Raw genomic sequence first — 17,375 nt, 5'->3', positions numbered from 1 at the left:
ACCAGCTTGCATGCATGGTTATGGTCAATCTCCTGGAAAACTGGCCCTGTGAGGGGGAGAGGAATTAGACAACTTTTGAAGTTTGAAGCAGTGATCAAAAATTATTGTTCCACTGTGCACTCATCCATCTGTGAGTGCCTTGAGTTACTCGGCAAAGGTAAATGAGCCCAGAAAAAGAGAGGAAACAACTGAAAGATATATGTGATCTTTGCAAGTTTTGAGATGTCATTTCACAAACTATAGGGTGGAAGTTCAAGGAAGTCTTTGTTAGTAAGAGGAAGGGAAAAAACCCAACCCAAACCTCAAAAACCTAAACAAGACACAGCAGAGGAAAAAAGGAAGAGGTAGTGGTGAAGGTTGAAGGTTTGGAGCAGTTACACCTCTATCTGCAAGCTCCTTCTGAAAGCTGCTGACAGAGCTTTGGCATCCGATCATCTCCTGACTGCTGATTAACATAGCACTGTTTTATATTTAACTCAGGCCAGAACAGGAGGGGCTGGGGGGTGGGGTTGCACTGCTTATAAGGGGAGCACGGCAGAAACAATGTTCTTCTGTGTCAGTTCCCTCGGACTCCCAGCCCAGCTGCACTTCTTTTGATCATTCAGATTTCCTCCAAATGCATGTTGTCTTTAATTAATTGAGTGTCCTGTGGAAAGCGAGGTGCGGGAGACAGGCAGAGAACAGCTATAGCTACACAATTAAAATACAAACCAAGACTGCTGAATTTACTGAATGCAAGTGCTGAAGTGACTAATAACCTTTTTTGTGGTTAATGTTTTGCTCTGAGAACAGACCCAGGAGCAGAGATGGAGGGCATGGATTTTGAAGATGAAAAGTCCAAGAGGTACTGCATGAAGACAAAGCACGTGGCTATCATCTGTGGAGTTGTGGTCATTGTAGGACTTGCTGTGGGGCTTGGTGTGGGATTGAGCAGACCTAAACCTCCAAAGGCAACAGAGCAACCAACAACAGATCAGGCGACAACAAAAGATCAGACGACAACAAAAGATCAGACGACAACAAAAGATCAGACGACAACAACAGATCAGCCTCCTCCCCCAGTGGATTTGGGTCCCTGTCCTTCCAAGAATGATGAGACTGGAGACTGGAGAGATTTTAGGCTGCCCACTTATGTCAAGCCTATCCACTACGATCTGGAAATCAAGCCTGAAATGGAGAAAGACACTTACACTGGGACAGTCAATATATCTATTGCTTTGGAAAAACCAACCAGCTCCCTGTGGCTTCACCTGCGAGAGACCAAGGTTACAGAAATACCCACACTCCAGAAATCTTCAGGACAGCAGATTGTTCTGAATGACTGCTTTGAGTACAAGCCACAAGAATACATAGTGATGAAGGCAGCAGCAGAGCTCCCTGTCACTGATGAAAATGATCCCTATGTACTCACCCTGAAGTTTCAAGGCTGGCTGAATGGTTCCCTGGTTGGGTTTTATAGGACCACCTATACTGAGAACGGAACGATCAAGTAAAGCCATTTTATTTATTAAACTTTCTTCTCTATTTTTACTTCCTGAGGCCTGCTCTATTCCTGTTTCAGCTTTTCAGCCTTGTCTCACCAACTTGCTGACATGTCTGGGCTGTTCTTTAGTTTTCTTATTCCCCTAAGAAAGATGCTGTATTCAAAACCCTTTGGCTGCTGACTAGTGAATGTGGGGTGGAGGGATGAGGGGTTTGTTATTATTATTATTTTTATTCTGGAAAACCTTTTCAAACTCTCCTGGTACGAGCTTACCTTTGAACTGAATGGCTCCCTCAAAGAGCCGGAAGGATCAAGGTCTGTTTTTATCTCTATAGTACAGTAAATAGCATACAACCATCACCACTCTCTTATGTTATCTCCAAAGTAACAGTTTTGGTGTAAAATGTTCTTCTGATAGTTTTCCTGATAACATACCTCCTTGATGTTGTAAGCCTGAGGAATATTCAAACCAGAGCTTCCCTGTCTCTCTTGCAGCTGGTTTAAATTACATGTAGGAAAGTCCAAACAATTAAGGTTATCTTTTACTTTTTTTTGTGCTCCATTTCTTCCTTATTAATACAGCAACAGTTATTGAACGATTACAAAGTCTCTACCAATTCAGCTAACCCATTTCACTTGCCAGGTTTGCACTACTTCAAGGTGGAAGCTTGAAAAAGCCATTGCCCACTGCTGAAAGGCTTTTCTTTTCAGTTAATGTATGAAGAGGACAATCACCCATTTTCTGATATTTACATTTCTGAAGTGACTCATTCCAGCCTTTACAGCTGGGAGATAAACTTGGCTAGACTTTTACAAGGTCCTGTAGCAGGAACATGGAGACAAACACTGATGCGTTTTTATGGCACTTCTTTGCCCTTCTGGGACAATGGTGTCATGAATGAGAGTCTCATCAGCTCCATTCAACCACTGACAGGCAATGCCAGGAGTAGCAGCAGTGACAGGCACCACCAGCAGCAAATCCAAGAGGTAGAGGATAAAGCAAGCATTGATTTTTCCTGCGGAGAACAACAGGGAACAGCTCAAACACCAGGCAGCTCTTTTCCTCTTGTTTTCCTCCATCTATGACCTCACCATTGCTCTGACTTGAAAGGTGCTTTGGTTTTACACTTTGAGCAGCTTTGATTTCATACTCAGAGCATCTGACATCTCCACAGCAGTTTTAATGTTCAACCTCCAGCATCCTTCTAAGTTGAGGTGTGTTACTTCCTTTTCATTGGTGAAGGATATCTAGATATTAAATTTATAGCCCCAGGTCTGTCACAACACCAGAACAGCGGGACCAGAACACAGGTCTTCTGAGTTGCAGAGCAGGAGAGGTGAGACCCTGTCCCTCAAATCCAGACAGTATAGGTAGACAAGGGCCAAGCATGTGATGCCAGGAAGAAAGGAGAACTTTAAAGAAAGCATAAAATGTGAGCTCACTTTGACTTCCTACTTCTTGAATTGGATGCTGGAAGCTACAATTGCAAGGATGATCCTAGCCAGCAATCTGAAAACTCTCAATGCAGGAAGGAACTTGAGGGTGTGAGTTTGTTAGGCTTGAGATGGGATTTAGTAAGAATGAGTGAATGGTAAATTCTCAAGTATTTTTCATGTGATTGAGTTTGGGAAGATTGTTTGTGGGAGTGGCTGAGGTGGTGTACATGATAGTGGTAAGTACAGCTTTGAAAGTAAAGCAACCGCCAGCCAAGTTGCTGCTGTACAGCAGAGGAGAGGGGATAGGATGGGGTGAGGAAGGACAGTAGGGAAGGGTTTCATTACTTATTAAAAATGCATTTTCCCCTGGCTTTCTACTCAAAACCAATGCTGACTGGAATTAGATTTTTATTTTGCCTTTGTCTGAGGTAGACACCACCTTTGGAAAATTTCAACCCAAATAGTTCTGTTCTTGTGATGTTGCAAGTAAATACAAATCAGACTAGGTAATAGCAATGATCAAACAAGTCTATTAATAGTGGATGTTAAAGAGAAGGGGGACGAGGTGAAAAGGAGGTCCAATATGTAATTAACCTACTCTGTTATCCTTTCTGTACAGTGTTAGAAGCAGCAGGACCTTTTGAGAGACTTAATAACATTGGAGAGTCAGCTCCTAGGGGTGAGCTGCTCCCTAGCTGTTTATCTGTGAAGGCAAGGGTTTGCCAAAGCATTGCTATAAGGCCTTTTGTTTACAAACTGGGCATATGTCCAGGCTCTGCTGTTGCTTAGATTAAAATCTCCACCACACTTCGTGGAAAACAGGTAGATCTGAGCTGAACATGCCTCTAAGTCTGGGATCCTTGAGAGGCTTAGGGAGAAGGATGCCTCATTTGGGAATCCTGTTCAGACAGATCACACAACCCCCATGAGGAAAAAGGTACTTTTGGACATGCCCTGAAGCAGATCTTGAGATACCTTGGAATCATGACTATTTAAATTGATGTGCACATGCAGGTACAAGAAAGCAGAAACTTTGAAAATGTAGATTTTAGACATAGACCTGCCTAGATGCTCCTGTGGGTTCCCAGATCTAGCTGTAAGCACTTAAGTCCTTTGGTAAAACTATTCCTCTGTCTGTGCATTTCATTTCCCCATTGATGAAAAAGGAGTAACAGTCCTTCCCTACTTTGCATGATGCAGTGAGCATAACTACATTACACTTGTATTGTTTTCAGATATTATGGAAAGGAGCAAAAGAAGAGCCCTTGCCTGGTGTAATGGGTTATTCAAGTCATTAGTTTCTGTCAAGGAATGTGCTAAAGCCCCCTTGTATTTTTTCCTTAATATTACAAATAATACAAACATGTCACTGCAGCTGGCTTGGATTTTGCACTACTATTAGTGACAAGGTATGGCTTTCCTTTTGTAGGAATTCTCTCTGTTGTCTGTAAGAGAACAAGAGGCTGGGACATGGCTAACAGGGATGTATTTAGGATTTTCTTGAATACAGTAGGGCAAAATTTTCTTCTGTGTACAAAAGTAACACTCCTGATTTTCTTCCTCAATAAGAAACTTTTCTCAGAAGAAGCAACAAATTGGAATTTAAAGAAAGACTAGGAGAAAATGCTTTAATTAGTTCAGGGAGGAAGGCTTTGACACTAATGCCTTGTACTTTGGGGGAGGGGAAAAAAAAGGAAAATTCATCATGGTTCTAAATACATCGCTGTTTTATTTTGGGAACAGCTGGATGCAGTCTCAGCCAGATCTCCACTTCTTATTACTATGATGTTTACAACTGCCATCTCCAATTCACATTTAAAGGTCTGGACATCAACTTCAAGAGGAGAAGCCACCAAGAAGTGAAGAAAATCTTATCTAAAAACTACATTATGCAGCTTGAAAGTGAATTACCACATTTCATGTTTCTACTGCCACTTCTATGCATGCCATAGTCTGGAGTTCTCATCATCTAGCCTGTAGGAAGGGTAGTGCTAAGGTTTTTCACTCCTAATGTCTGTCTGCCTCCACAAACATATGAGGATAGATGGATTATCACTTTATAAATCAACAGATATATCACAATGTTATCAGTCTGTAGGAACAAGACGTAAATGTGTCAAAATATATAGCCAAGTTTTTAACCAATAGCTGTGAAGCATTGCCCTGGAGGCTTGGAGTTAACTCAATTGTGAAATAGCTCTCAAATCCTATGAAAAGTAGAGAGTGACAGCAAAGAATGCACCAGCAAAAGAAACTCAATATTGAGTCTAAAATTATGTTAAGGTGAATGTTCATTATGCTTTCTGCCCATGAACCTTTGAGCTCCTATTCCAAGGCACATGAATGGAGAGAACCCAGACATATTACCTCTGTCAGGCTTCTAAATGACCCTTGCTGCTGCAAGTTCCTAATGACCAGTTTAGTATTTAACCGTCACAGGGAAATGCCAAGGGCAACAGAAGCATTGAAAAATTGGTTGTCAAGTGAGCTTGTAGGATTGCTGCAGATCTGTAATTTATGATGTACACTTTTAATTACTTTTTGGAAAGAAAAACTACCTTAATGTAGTTGGAGCAGCTGTAGAAGTGCTGTCAGAAAATGCTCAACATTCCAGATTAATTGAAGGAGCATCTGTGATCCCTTTCACCATCAATCACTGGAGAATATGCTCTGCCACTGTGTGGGTCATTAATGGGGGAGCCCGATGTCACTGAGACAAGCAAGCACAATATGAACACTCACAACCTTCACCTTATGTTTTTACATGACCCCTATTGTCTAGCTCCTCCAGTTGGTTTTGCATAACTGAGATAACTTTCTAGCCCTCTCAACACAGCTTGCATAGCATGAGTTATGTACTGGGGTGTTCACCTGAACTTTTCATGCTTTCTCCAGCAGTTTCACTAATGGAATCAGGGGAGCATAACAGCACCAGGAGAAAACTGTATGTGGTAAATGCAGAAAAAGAAACACACAAGCAGGATGAGATTTATTGGCATTTACACAATTTCAAGGTGTTGCTTCAGGAGATGTTCAAGACCCTAATCCCAATATATGCTGTAGTGGGTAAACAACTCTTGGAGTGACTTGTTCCTTTCAGGTGATATCATCAGTTCTTTATTTTAGGGGCATAAATCAATGGGAAGGCTCAGCAGGAGGATGAGCAGAATTTTCACTGTCCATGAGGGGTCATGCCTATCTTATTGCCTGGCTTCTAAAAATATTTGATGATAAGCAATTTGCATTAGCTTTTGCTCTGAAACATAGAGGATGTTGATGACAGACTGACTATGTGATGTCAGCTCATGCATTTCTGATGTCACCTGCTCTTATGAATGGAAAAATACGCACAAATATTTGTAGTTGAATTTAGTTTGTGAAATCATTAACAAAATATGCTTAGAAATTATAGACAAGATTTCAAAGCTATGTAATGAAGTATTGCCAATGTGTCGTTTGTTTCAGGAGCATTGCAGCTACTGATCATGAGCCAACAGATGCACGGAAATCATTTCCCTGCTTTGACGAGCCAAACAAAAAGGCAACTTACAACATATCCATCATCCATCAAGATGTGTACCATGCGCTTTCAAACATGCCGGTACAGGTATGTCTTTCCCAACTGCTGCCTAAGTGGAATGGTTCTGTAGAGCCACTGAAAAGTAGTGTGGGTCACCATGTTCTTGCACATTCACAGACTCTACCACTCAGGCACTGTAAAACTCATGGTTAATAAATATTCCATGAACAGAACTGCTTTGCTGGTTAGGACTTGAAGTGCTCCACCAACACACAATATGGCAGCACACAGTCAAATCCAAAGCAAAAATGAAACATCTCCTCTATCATTAGCCAGCTGACCCTCTGTTCAGATATTCTGGGTGAGTAGCCCCTGCTAACTATAAATAGATATTGGCAGGTTTTTCAGTCAAATTGGGTAGGCTTGGAGAATGGGTACTCTGAAAGACAGCTGTTTCCCAGATGGAAAGTCTAAAATAATCATTAAAACTGCATACTGGTCCAAAATGAGGATCTACTGATCACAATTTAATGGCAAAGAATCCTGCTAGCCAGAAAGACTAGGATTATGATTTTTAATAATAGAGGATCTGAAACCCCATCTGTCAGCTCATGGGTGTGGACATTTGTCATTCCACCATGTCTATAATTTCCTAAATAATCCATTTCTAGACCTAGTGTGTCAAATTCCAAGTCTGTGTGAAATTCAATGGCATCAATTATCTACCTCTAGACCTTCTGGAAGAAGACGGAATGGCTTTCAGATGAGAGAGTTTCTACTCATTAGTTCAACTGAATGTGTAGTCTATTGTATAATTTCTACTAATAAGTTCTGAAGTGGGAAGTAAAGTGCCAAGTTTACAACAAAGAAAAAAGAACTTCCAGCCTCCAGGCTGCTGGCATTTTCATTTTTCCAATCACTCCCCCACCCAGAAAACAAAGTGTGTACTGTTTAGAGTGTTTACTGTGTACTGTTTAGAGTCCCCCAAACTTATTCTCCTAGCAATGCAGCTGAGTTATCTATTACCAAGCTGATACAGATGCATCCATACCCTTTGCACATTTAAAGCTCTGACCCACTGTTATTAAAAATGTTTCTATGATACCTGGAAGAGCACCAGGCACTTTGATGAACAACACATGAAAGGAGAGTGCTGTACCTTTCCTCACAGACCTCAGATAAGTGAGGGTACAAACAAGGAAGTAAGGGGATAACACTGTATGTTATCAAGATTTATTGTGTTTTGAGGTTTACTTTACACCTTGACATGGGGACCTTGCCTCTAGTATGGACCTCCAATAATAAGTTTGCAAAGGGCTAACTACTGCTTCTTAATTGATTTGCTAAAAAGCAAGTACAGATAAGAAAATGTAGATTATGCTGAATTCATATTGAGGTTTGACTAAGGGATTATAGCAAGGCACTTTTTTATCTGGTCAAGGTCAGTAGCTCTGTTCTTAATAGTGAAAGAACTTTGGGAAAAATCTTTTTCCACAGATGGAAATGTAACAGTTTCTAAAAGCAAGACACATTGTATGTTATATGTCCTGCAGTAGTTTGGGTGGTGTGGAGCTTTATAATCAACATGGCAAAATAAGATCAGCAAAATCAGAATCTTGTACATTTCATTTGCATTTTTCACTGGAGTTGAGTTTTTTCAGGTTTTTTTCCACTCAAGTCCTGACTTTGTTGAAATAACAAAAGGTATCAAAATAGAGTCAAAATGGGTAAAATAATGGAAAATTAGATTGTGAATACCTTTGTGAAAAGGGGTTATGAATATATCTGTGAAAAGGTTTGTTTGCTCATGGAATCATACTACTTGTAACATTAACTGTCTGTGCTTTATTGTGTTTATAACAAACAAGCCTCATAGAACCCCTGTATCTCTAGAAGGCTAATGTCTTTTATATGATTTTGGCTTTTGTTCTATTTAAGTTAGTCATCCAGTCAGAAGCACAAAAAATATCAGACTGTAGCAGAAAAGGAATAGAAGAAATATATATTTAGAAGAGAATAATAGAATAAGCTGAGTTGTAAGGGACCTATCAATATCATTAAGACCAACTCCTGGCCTTGCACAGGATACCCCAAGAATCACACCCTGTGCCTGAGAGCATTGTCCAGATGCTTCTGGAACTCTGTCAGGCTTGGTGTTGTGACCACTTCCCTGGGGAACGTGTTCCGGTTTTCACCCTCTGGGTGAAAACCCTTTTCCTAAAATCATACCTAAACTTCCCCTGACTCAACTTCATGCCATTTCCTTGAGTCCTGTCACTGGTCATGGGAAAGAAGAGGTCAGTGTCTGCCCCTTCCTATTTAGTGTTGTCAGCAAACTTAGAGAGAAAACCATCTGGGAAAATCAGGAATGTTTCTTAATTGATTTGCAAAATAAAAACTATGATCAGCACTAAATTTTATCTACATTTAAGCAATCTACCAGTTAGCAGTGCTCATTTGTATTTGAATGAGTTCAGGATAGATTCATTAGACTGGTCTTTATCCCAGGTAGCATCCCTGCTTCATGACTTAAATACGTGATGCATGTATTTAAGAGAGGAGAGAATTCAGTCTCTTCTCTGCTCTGTCCAAAGTAATGTTATTTTATGCTACTATTGCAAGAACAAAACACAGCATACACCAGAAAATTCCTGTTGGCAAAATTCCTGTTCATGTGAATGATTTCAAATCCCTGATGAAATTAGAACAAGGTAAACCTGTTAAGTGCCAAAAAAGCAAAGTACCATTTTATGTATTGCAGAAGAAAACTATCTTGTCTGTTCTCATGCCTTCAGTAATGAAATGCCAGAAGACGCAGACCTGGAGAGGTGATTTGTTTTTCCTATGCAGTTGCAGCCTTCATACAAATGTTGTACTTTTATGTGTGTGTTTGCAATTTCAAAAATCAGTTTGATTACTTCTGTATTTCCACAGAAAACTGTGCGGCTTGGTGATGGCTGGAATCGAACAACTTTTGAGAAGTCAGTCCCCATGAGCACTTACTTGGTATGCTTTGCGGTGCACCAGTTTGACTGGGTAGAGAGAATATCCGCTAGTGGAAAACCTGTAAGTCCTTCTGCAGCCTGAACGTGGTTCAGATAACACATGTGCCTTGATTTGCTTTTTTTTTTTAATCTCCTTTTATACAAACAGGGACATATTTTTTCTTCTTCTCCTATAGCTTATTTTATGCAGCCTGTTTTATCAGATTAGGTGTTCACAGTGGTCCCTCTGACCTTGACTACATACAGTGTTTTGCAGTCCTTCCCTGTCTCCCATCTTTCTGAGATCCCAGTCAGTACCTCTCACATGAGCACACAGGTGAGGAAGGAGCACTCTTTCTCCAAACTGATCCCTGACTCGAAGCCCAGTGACTGAAGGAATGTACAAGTTAGGGGGTACAGGAGAGTCACAGGCCATGAATACAAATACTTTATAGTTTTCTGTGGGTTAAAAAGTGTGAATCTAAGCACTTGGTGTTATTACAGCCGTTGAGACATAGGACTGCAGTGCTGTGTGCCATTATGTACTGGCTTGCTTTATTTTACAACAGTGGCAACAGGCAACTGCCCAGTGTAAGTTCTGTAGAAATAAGTATAGAAGTGGTAGTGTCTGCCTAAACAGATGGATATTTGGTAGATGTCCTAAAGAAGAGAATAGGTTGGAATCTGAATCTATTAAATTAAAATAGCTCCTTCACTTAGATGCAGTGGGCAGGCCAATCCATTTCTTGCTTAGATTCAAATCTCCTGAAGGTGTAGAGTAAAGAGATCACAAGACATTATATTGAATCACAAACTGAAATCCAAAACACAACTTGCCCCTCAGCAGAAACTCCTCATTTAGCCTAAACCTAATTTGGGATACTCAACCTGCTGTTAATTATTTATTGGTTTAGATCTTTTTCTCATCTGATAAAGACAGTGGTCCCTAGGGCTGTATGCCCTTGCTTCTTCCTCTTCCTTTCCCCTTATGTAACACATAGTCGTCTTGTTCATATGAGCTGGCAGTGCTTTCCTCATTTTCTGGAGACAGTGTCACAAATGGACAGGGAACCTAGAATAAAACCCCAGCCAGGCCACTGTTCCCTTAGCAAGTTAGCTGTTCCTTAGTTTCTTTAACTGAAAAAGCTCATCAAATCCTTCCCTACTTAAGGCTGTTCACTGATGTTAAAATCTGTCTTGTAGAAATCTCCAAAGTTCTGATTCAGCTCTTAGCAAAGACTTCCTGTCAAAGCACTGTGCTGAGGCCTCCCTCTGTGCCCTCGCTAGTGTCATGCTGTATGCTTATACTACTTGACAAATAACTAAAGCTAAATTACACTTGGACAAGCAAATGGAGCCTGGTTTGAGATAGAGATGTAATATTCTTAGTTCCCTGCTGTTTGGCTCAGTAATTCACAGGAGTACATTTTTAGGCCACCCAGTCACACGATTTTGTTAACCAATTGCTCTTCAGCATAGCTGATCCACTCATTATCAGGGACAGGACTTTGACTATTTGGTCTCAATAGATATTCTCTAGAGTTTAGTTTCTTTAAAAATCAGATTTTGTCTAGATTTTTGTGCAGAACATAGTGTGGTAGGGAAAAAAGTGTACTGAAGAAGTGTGTAACACTTTTTTCTACATGCAGAAGTTAAACATTCACTACTTATCCATGCCACGCTCCAGAATATGGCCCCGAGGTCACTATTTGTTTTTTTTCCCCAAGCAAAGCAGTACAGCCCACAATGCTCCTGACTGGTTGTAGCTTTTCTAAATAGAAGGGAGTGTTCACTGAAACATGGTAATTAAAGTGTGTGTGTGTGGAAGCAGGGGTATTCGTGTCAGTACAGAGGTTGCCTGAAGAAACATCTTCTAATTCAGGCATTGGTTACTACATATTTTATTAATGCTGTTCACTAAACAATGTCTGAGAACTTGCCTGCACTAGAAAACTTGGGGTTTAAGTGAGGTTAAAATCATAACTGTTTCCTTTCTTCTAACATGAACATAGCTGTACCAATATAAAATACATGTGTAAGATCCATCATTAAAAATGATCTTTTCCCCAGGAAAACTAGACTATCTTTAGGGTTTTTAATCACATATATAGAAAGTTTTTCTTCTAACCTTTCCAAGGCTTGCTGTCCGAGAACTTGGAAGACCAGCTGAACAATGAGGTATTTAGATTCAACCAGGTACTGAAAAGAACATTGCATAGTTTGCTGTGTAAATTTCTAACAATAAATCCCTCATCTGACAGAAAGTATCCACATGATCCATAAATTACTTTCATAAACAACAGCAAGAGCATACGGTTCACATGACATATTAAATTACTTGAAAACTCTGCCATTCACTCTGAAAGCCCTAATGAAGACATTCATGGAATCAATGGTGGGAAATGTGCCTACAGCTGGAAACAATGCTCCTGAGCTGATTACCTGTTAGGTACCGCATGTCTGGTTTGGAAAATCACAGAGGAGATTATACAAATGAAAACCAAAGTCAGTTCTAGTGCAGGCTGAAGGTTTTGGAAACCATTAACATGGATCAGCTAGGGGACTGAAAACTGCTAAATTGGGTAAAGAGCTTACAGAAGTGGAAATTGCAGACTGTAATTGCAAACTGACCCTGGGGGAAAATCCCCTGGCTGGAATGGATTCCCAATTGAATTTCATAAGCTTTTTTGGGTTTAGTTTTTTTTTGTTCCAGCTTTATTTCTGACCACTTTCCCATCCTCCCCTCTCACTGGAGGAAGTGTAATTTCATGGTATTGAAATTAATGTGTTGTCAGACTCCAGAAGAGTTCTTGGAATAGACCAGCTCCTTTGCTCAGCTTGGGCCCTAAACTGTAAGACAGCACTGAAGGAGTAAACAAGCCACACCAGCATAGCCAGATGAATGTGGCCCATTCATAAGAATCATGGAGCTGGCAAAACAAGACGGATTGGTTTTCCTAAAACCAGGAACTTCACACCGTATAGAAATCTCATCCACACTGGAGATTTTTGGGGATAGGGAAGAGAACAGGTTACATACAGCTCCAGCAGGCTTTGGGACAAAGAGATTGAGGGAAAGATCCCCAAAAGACTCCATGAATTCTGAACTCAAACTTTGTCTTCACAATGTGAAGATAACTTCTCAAAAGGTTTTGTCAAACTGCAGGCCTCCTCATTGTGGGCATGGGTGCCATAAAGACTCTAGTCCTCTAGAGCTTGTTTCCTACTGTTGACACCAATAGCCAAATTGGTCCCAGACACCAAGCTTCAGGGATAGAAAGGTCAGCATTCAACACATCATTTTTTTACATTCAGATATGAAGAGGAGCACAGAAATGGTCACTCATTACACACAGGGCTACCAAATGTGCCATTTTTCCTGGACATGCTTGGCTATAAAAGAGAGAGCTGATTTTTGCCTATGATTTCCTGGGGCACAGCAACCCAGAAAGCAGCAGAGCAGTGACTGGGTGGCTGTGTGGCCCAAGGTCCTGGTCAAACAGCCACTCACCTGCATGGGCCAGCATGTCTGGGAAGAGCCACAGATCTGGTAAATGCGCTGTCTTCAATGGGTTTGAGATCTTCAAACATACAAGGACAAGAGGAAACTATGATGATAATACGTAGGAAAGGTAGGAAGAAGTTGAATAAAATAAGGTGCTATGGACTTCTGACACATTTCAATACAGATGTGCTCCTAAAGATTGATCTGATTGGATCAGTCAAGATCACTGAACTGCTCAGAACAAGTGGATCCCCTTTGACTGTGCTTGCTCAGGTCTCCTTCTGGAGAAAACCAGGCAGTGGGGAAGTAGGGGCTGGCCTGCATTCCAGTCCTGCTCCAGGCTTGGCCACCTTGAGCTTCTGGACATGGGTCTTGCCAGTTTTACACTTCAGACAAACAGTGGAAAGTGGGCACAGATTATGTTGACTTGGTTTCTCTTACGTACAACATTTGAAAAACTTTGTTGAATAAATGTGATAGGGAACAGAATTCAGTGTTCAGACCAGTCTCAGAGAAAACCTGCAGTGTTATAGATATGCATGCTAAATGCCTTTTCAATGTTTGACAGTTGTCTCTCTGTATTTTACAGCTAAGAGTTTACGCCCAGCCACAGCAAATACACACGGCACAATATGCAGCAAATGTAACAAAAATTATATTCGACTTCTTTGAATGGTACTTTGATTTGAACTATTCTCTTCCAAAACTAGGTGATTATCAACGTTTATATTTTTCATTTTGTTAATTCAGTGTCATGGTTATGTTGCTCCTACAGATCTCTGTCCTTTGGTGGAAAACAGCATGGAAGCATTTGGTTGCTAACTGCTGATACTATGTCAGGATGTTTTAAAACTGTACCAATGTAGTTCAAGATGTTTCCAAATGTCATGATGGATGAGTTGGTCTCAGTTACTGTTTAGTTACCAGTTCTCACAGTTCAGTTTGCTGAACTGAAGAATTGGTCCTGGCATGTTTATTTTAAAGTGTCTTGTGGAAAATCAAAGGAAGCATTTGTGTCATCAGCAAAGAGCCATCATGATTTGAAACAGAGCCAGAAGTTTCAGAAAAATATGTACCACTTCCATGTGAACTTCTGGACAAAAAGTCAGCAGTGAGATAAGTGAAGATGTAAACTGCCAGAGAGTATGTCATATTATTTATTAACCTTAGCTCAAAGTGGGTGTGCATCCACTTCCTAGAAAGATGAATGTGGTCCAGCATATAATTTGTAGTTTCTACTGCTGGGCTAAATAAAGATCTGGGACTAAATAAGAGCAGGCACACTCTCAGATTTTGCCCACAAAATTTGCCCACTTTGTTACAAAACAAGCAAAGAGAAAGTAGTGCATTTGGGCATCCTTTAGCTTGGAATATCTGGACTCTGGATCTGATTCACGCAGTTTAAAATGCACAATAATCAAGCTGGGAATGCAATCAGAGTTTTGGAAATTCTCGCCTCTAAGATGTTCAGAGAGGTAATTCAGTTAGGTTCCTGAACCTAAAAAGATGGTAAATACTAGCTGCAAACAAGTCGAAACAATATAATGGGGGAAAAAAATCCCCAAATCTTTGAAGATAATAATGCTGTGCAAACCTTTTGTTGGCTATTTATACCTGTACCTATCAGGCTAACTTATATTACTTTAACGAAAGATTTTTACCTCCTCCTTTCTAAACAGCACCTGAGTTTACTGTAAATATCTGATTACATTTCAATGACAACTGAATTAGGGAAACCAGTACAGTATGTTTTTCTTTCACACACTGGTCCCCAGTAATAATAGGTACTCACCTGTGCTTTATATTCAAACTTTTATTGTCATGAAAGCCTGATGACTTTGCCATGGCAGCATCTGGATAAAGGCTTGTCTGTGTGACAGGGTGGACTAGTATCTTCAGGTCAGCAGTATCAGAGGATAGATGCTTTTGTAGATTCTATACTGTTTTTCCCAGAATGTCTGTTTGTTGGATCACTAATCTTGACTTACCATGTTGTTCCCTCATTATTAAAATTATCCAGGTCAAACCTGATGAATCAAATATGTTTCTGCATAATGGTTTATTTAAATATTGTATTTCACACTGATTTATGGGTTCTGGCATTATCTTTCTCCTTGCATCCTCATTTTGACTGTCAGTGAAGCCCTTGCAAAACTATCAGCTTTGATTCTGTAATTAAGTTGTTTAATTTAAAATAAGTAATTCCTATCTTCTGTTGGTGTGGGACAGGGGTTTTTCATTCTATTCAGTTTTAAATCCATCTGTACTTTTTCACTAACCCACATAGAAAGCCTGTGGCCATTATTTGCAGAAGAAAATGCCAGTTCAATTGAGTTTGCAATTCTCATTTAAACCTGTATTGATTACTGACCATAAATGAGTGACCCCCACAAATTGCCAGGCGTAGAAGCAGATGTTGTTCACTGCATGGGGGATTTACTTCAGTTAACATGTCAATAAATATTTTTAATATGACAGTGTGACAAACAATGTCATGCCTCATTATGCTACAAATAGTTTCAGGAGGTTTACTGCCTACAGCACATCACCAGACAACAGTATTAATTTCTGGGGCCAAAATTAAGTAATGATACATACGTTCCCAGGAGATGGCACAGCATCACCTCCCAGGACAGATCCTCATCTAGTGCAACTGATCCTACCTCTGTTAATCTGAGCAGAGCCAGGGCACTTGCTATCAGCTGCTGTAGGCCAGTTCTCTTCTTAAACACAGATCATAGCCTGCAGTCCACAGAAGTAAGCCCAAATCACAAATGGTAAGCAAAACAGGCTGTAAATACACAGAGAGAGGACAAGCTAATTGATTTAAAGGATACAGTAGTAATCATTGTCTCTTTTTTTCAATGCAGATAAAATAGCTATTCCAGATTTCGGGACAGGTGCTATGGAGAACTGGGGGCTGATCACATACCGAGAAACAAACCTGCTGTATGATCCCGAGGAGTCAGCCACATCCAACAAGCAGAGAGTAGCTGCTGTGATAGCCCATGAGCTCGTTCATCAGGTATATTTCAGGACATGAGTCACTTTTATAGTGTTTCAAATATATAGTCACCACAGTTTAATCTTGAAAATACTGTCATTAACTTTGTCTCAGGATCTCCTACATGTGCTCAAAATCTGATTGCAAAATACCATGTTAAAACTGATCCCCATCAGAACTTTAAAATACCATTACTACTGCATTGGAATTTTTCTCAAGAAGCTAGATGCTTGGGCCCGGACTGTCAGCCAGCTTATGAAAATCTGTCTAAAATGTCTTAGAGAAACTAATTTACGTATGCAGATGTCTCTTTTGGGCAGGCAAACAGGGACAGCTATACACTGTGGAGGCTGTCTGAAAACATATCCTTAAAAACACAAATCATCAAATCAAGGGGAAGAAGCTAAAAATATTTTCAGTGGCACATGAATCATTAACAATCTCCCTGGTAATATGTAATTTTATAATAAAAGTGATGTGTTAACACAAGGCAAGGCCTTAATTCCTATTCAAACCCCAGAATTATGATAATTTTCATCTGGCAGCAGGAAAAAAGTAAGCAAATGAATGTTCTATATGGAGATGTGAGATACTGAAATGTACATGTACTATTTATCTAAATTTACATCTTTATGTTTATAATTGTAGTGGTTTGGAAATATTGTAACCATGGACTGGTGGGATGACTTGTGGTTAAATGAAGGATTTGCCAGTTATTTTGAGTTCCTGGGAACGAATGTATCAGAACCAGAGTGGCAAATGGTAATTATTTCTGCCTTGTGGAGGGTTGGCGGGGCTGGGAGGAACATTTTGGAAGGGAGTAAAATTTAGACAAGGATGATGAAGACTTAAAGTATATTTATAGAAAACTAACATAGTATGGTGCAACATAAAGAAAAAGTTGGTTTAAGTTTTTCTCCTACCTATATTATGGTCTGGAACTAGTCAAAGTAAACTTTATGAAGTTTTAGTCTACAGGGAAGAGTTATTATTTTTTAACAAGTGAATCAAGTGTTTGGTTATTATGGCAAAATAACACCTAGGTGGGTTCTGGACCGAACCTTAACAATTTTGCAGAGTTGCTGAAAGGTCTAACTCTGAAAGATGGAGATTATCCTGTATTTATTTAGTTGGGCTGTGCTTTCTTCATGGGACTTAGGATCATTATCTGCTCTGGTAAGGGTTTGGAACCTGGGCCTCTCTGCACATCTTGAGCTATTATCAAGGAAAATACTGGACTTCCATTCAGCTTCTGCCAGCATTGTGTCATTTCAAATGCTCCAACTCAGACAATCTCAGGTAGTGACAGTGGATGGCCGAAGTGCTAACTGTGCCAACTCCAGAGGCTTTAAGGGTGTTACAAAGAAGTAAGCCTTTAATTTGCATTATACTCTGTGAATAAAGGCAGTTTTCTTGCTCCTTCCTTCCTCCCCTCCCAAACA

General features: G+C 40.1%; 1 protein-coding gene across 2 annotated transcripts in view; it reads left to right on the top strand.

The window, feature by feature from the left end:
- Window positions 1-551: 551 nt before the first annotated feature.
- Window positions 552-17,375, top strand: part of LOC104697296 (glutamyl aminopeptidase) — a 35,489-nt gene continuing 18,665 nt past the window's right edge. The window contains exons 1-7 of one of the 2 annotated variants that reach the window (XM_019293213.3): window positions 552-660; window positions 793-1,489; window positions 6,386-6,527; window positions 9,375-9,506; window positions 13,519-13,639; window positions 15,800-15,954; window positions 16,582-16,695. In XM_019293213.3, the coding sequence (XP_019148758.2) occupies window positions 807-1,489; window positions 6,386-6,527; window positions 9,375-9,506; window positions 13,519-13,639; window positions 15,800-15,954; window positions 16,582-16,695 (1,347 nt within the window). In that variant the 5' untranslated portion in view covers window positions 552-660; window positions 793-806. Of the gene's footprint in view, window positions 1,490-6,385; window positions 6,528-9,374; window positions 9,507-13,518; window positions 13,640-15,799; window positions 15,955-16,581; window positions 16,696-17,375 lie in introns of both variants that reach the window. The other variant, XM_039551629.1, reaches the window with a different exon arrangement.

This window comes from Corvus cornix, chromosome 4, assembly GCF_000738735.6.
Source record: "Corvus cornix cornix isolate S_Up_H32 chromosome 4, ASM73873v5, whole genome shotgun sequence".
Taxonomy (NCBI): domain Eukaryota; kingdom Metazoa; phylum Chordata; class Aves; order Passeriformes; family Corvidae; genus Corvus; species Corvus cornix.
This window is presented reverse-complemented; position numbering and strand designations above follow the sequence as displayed.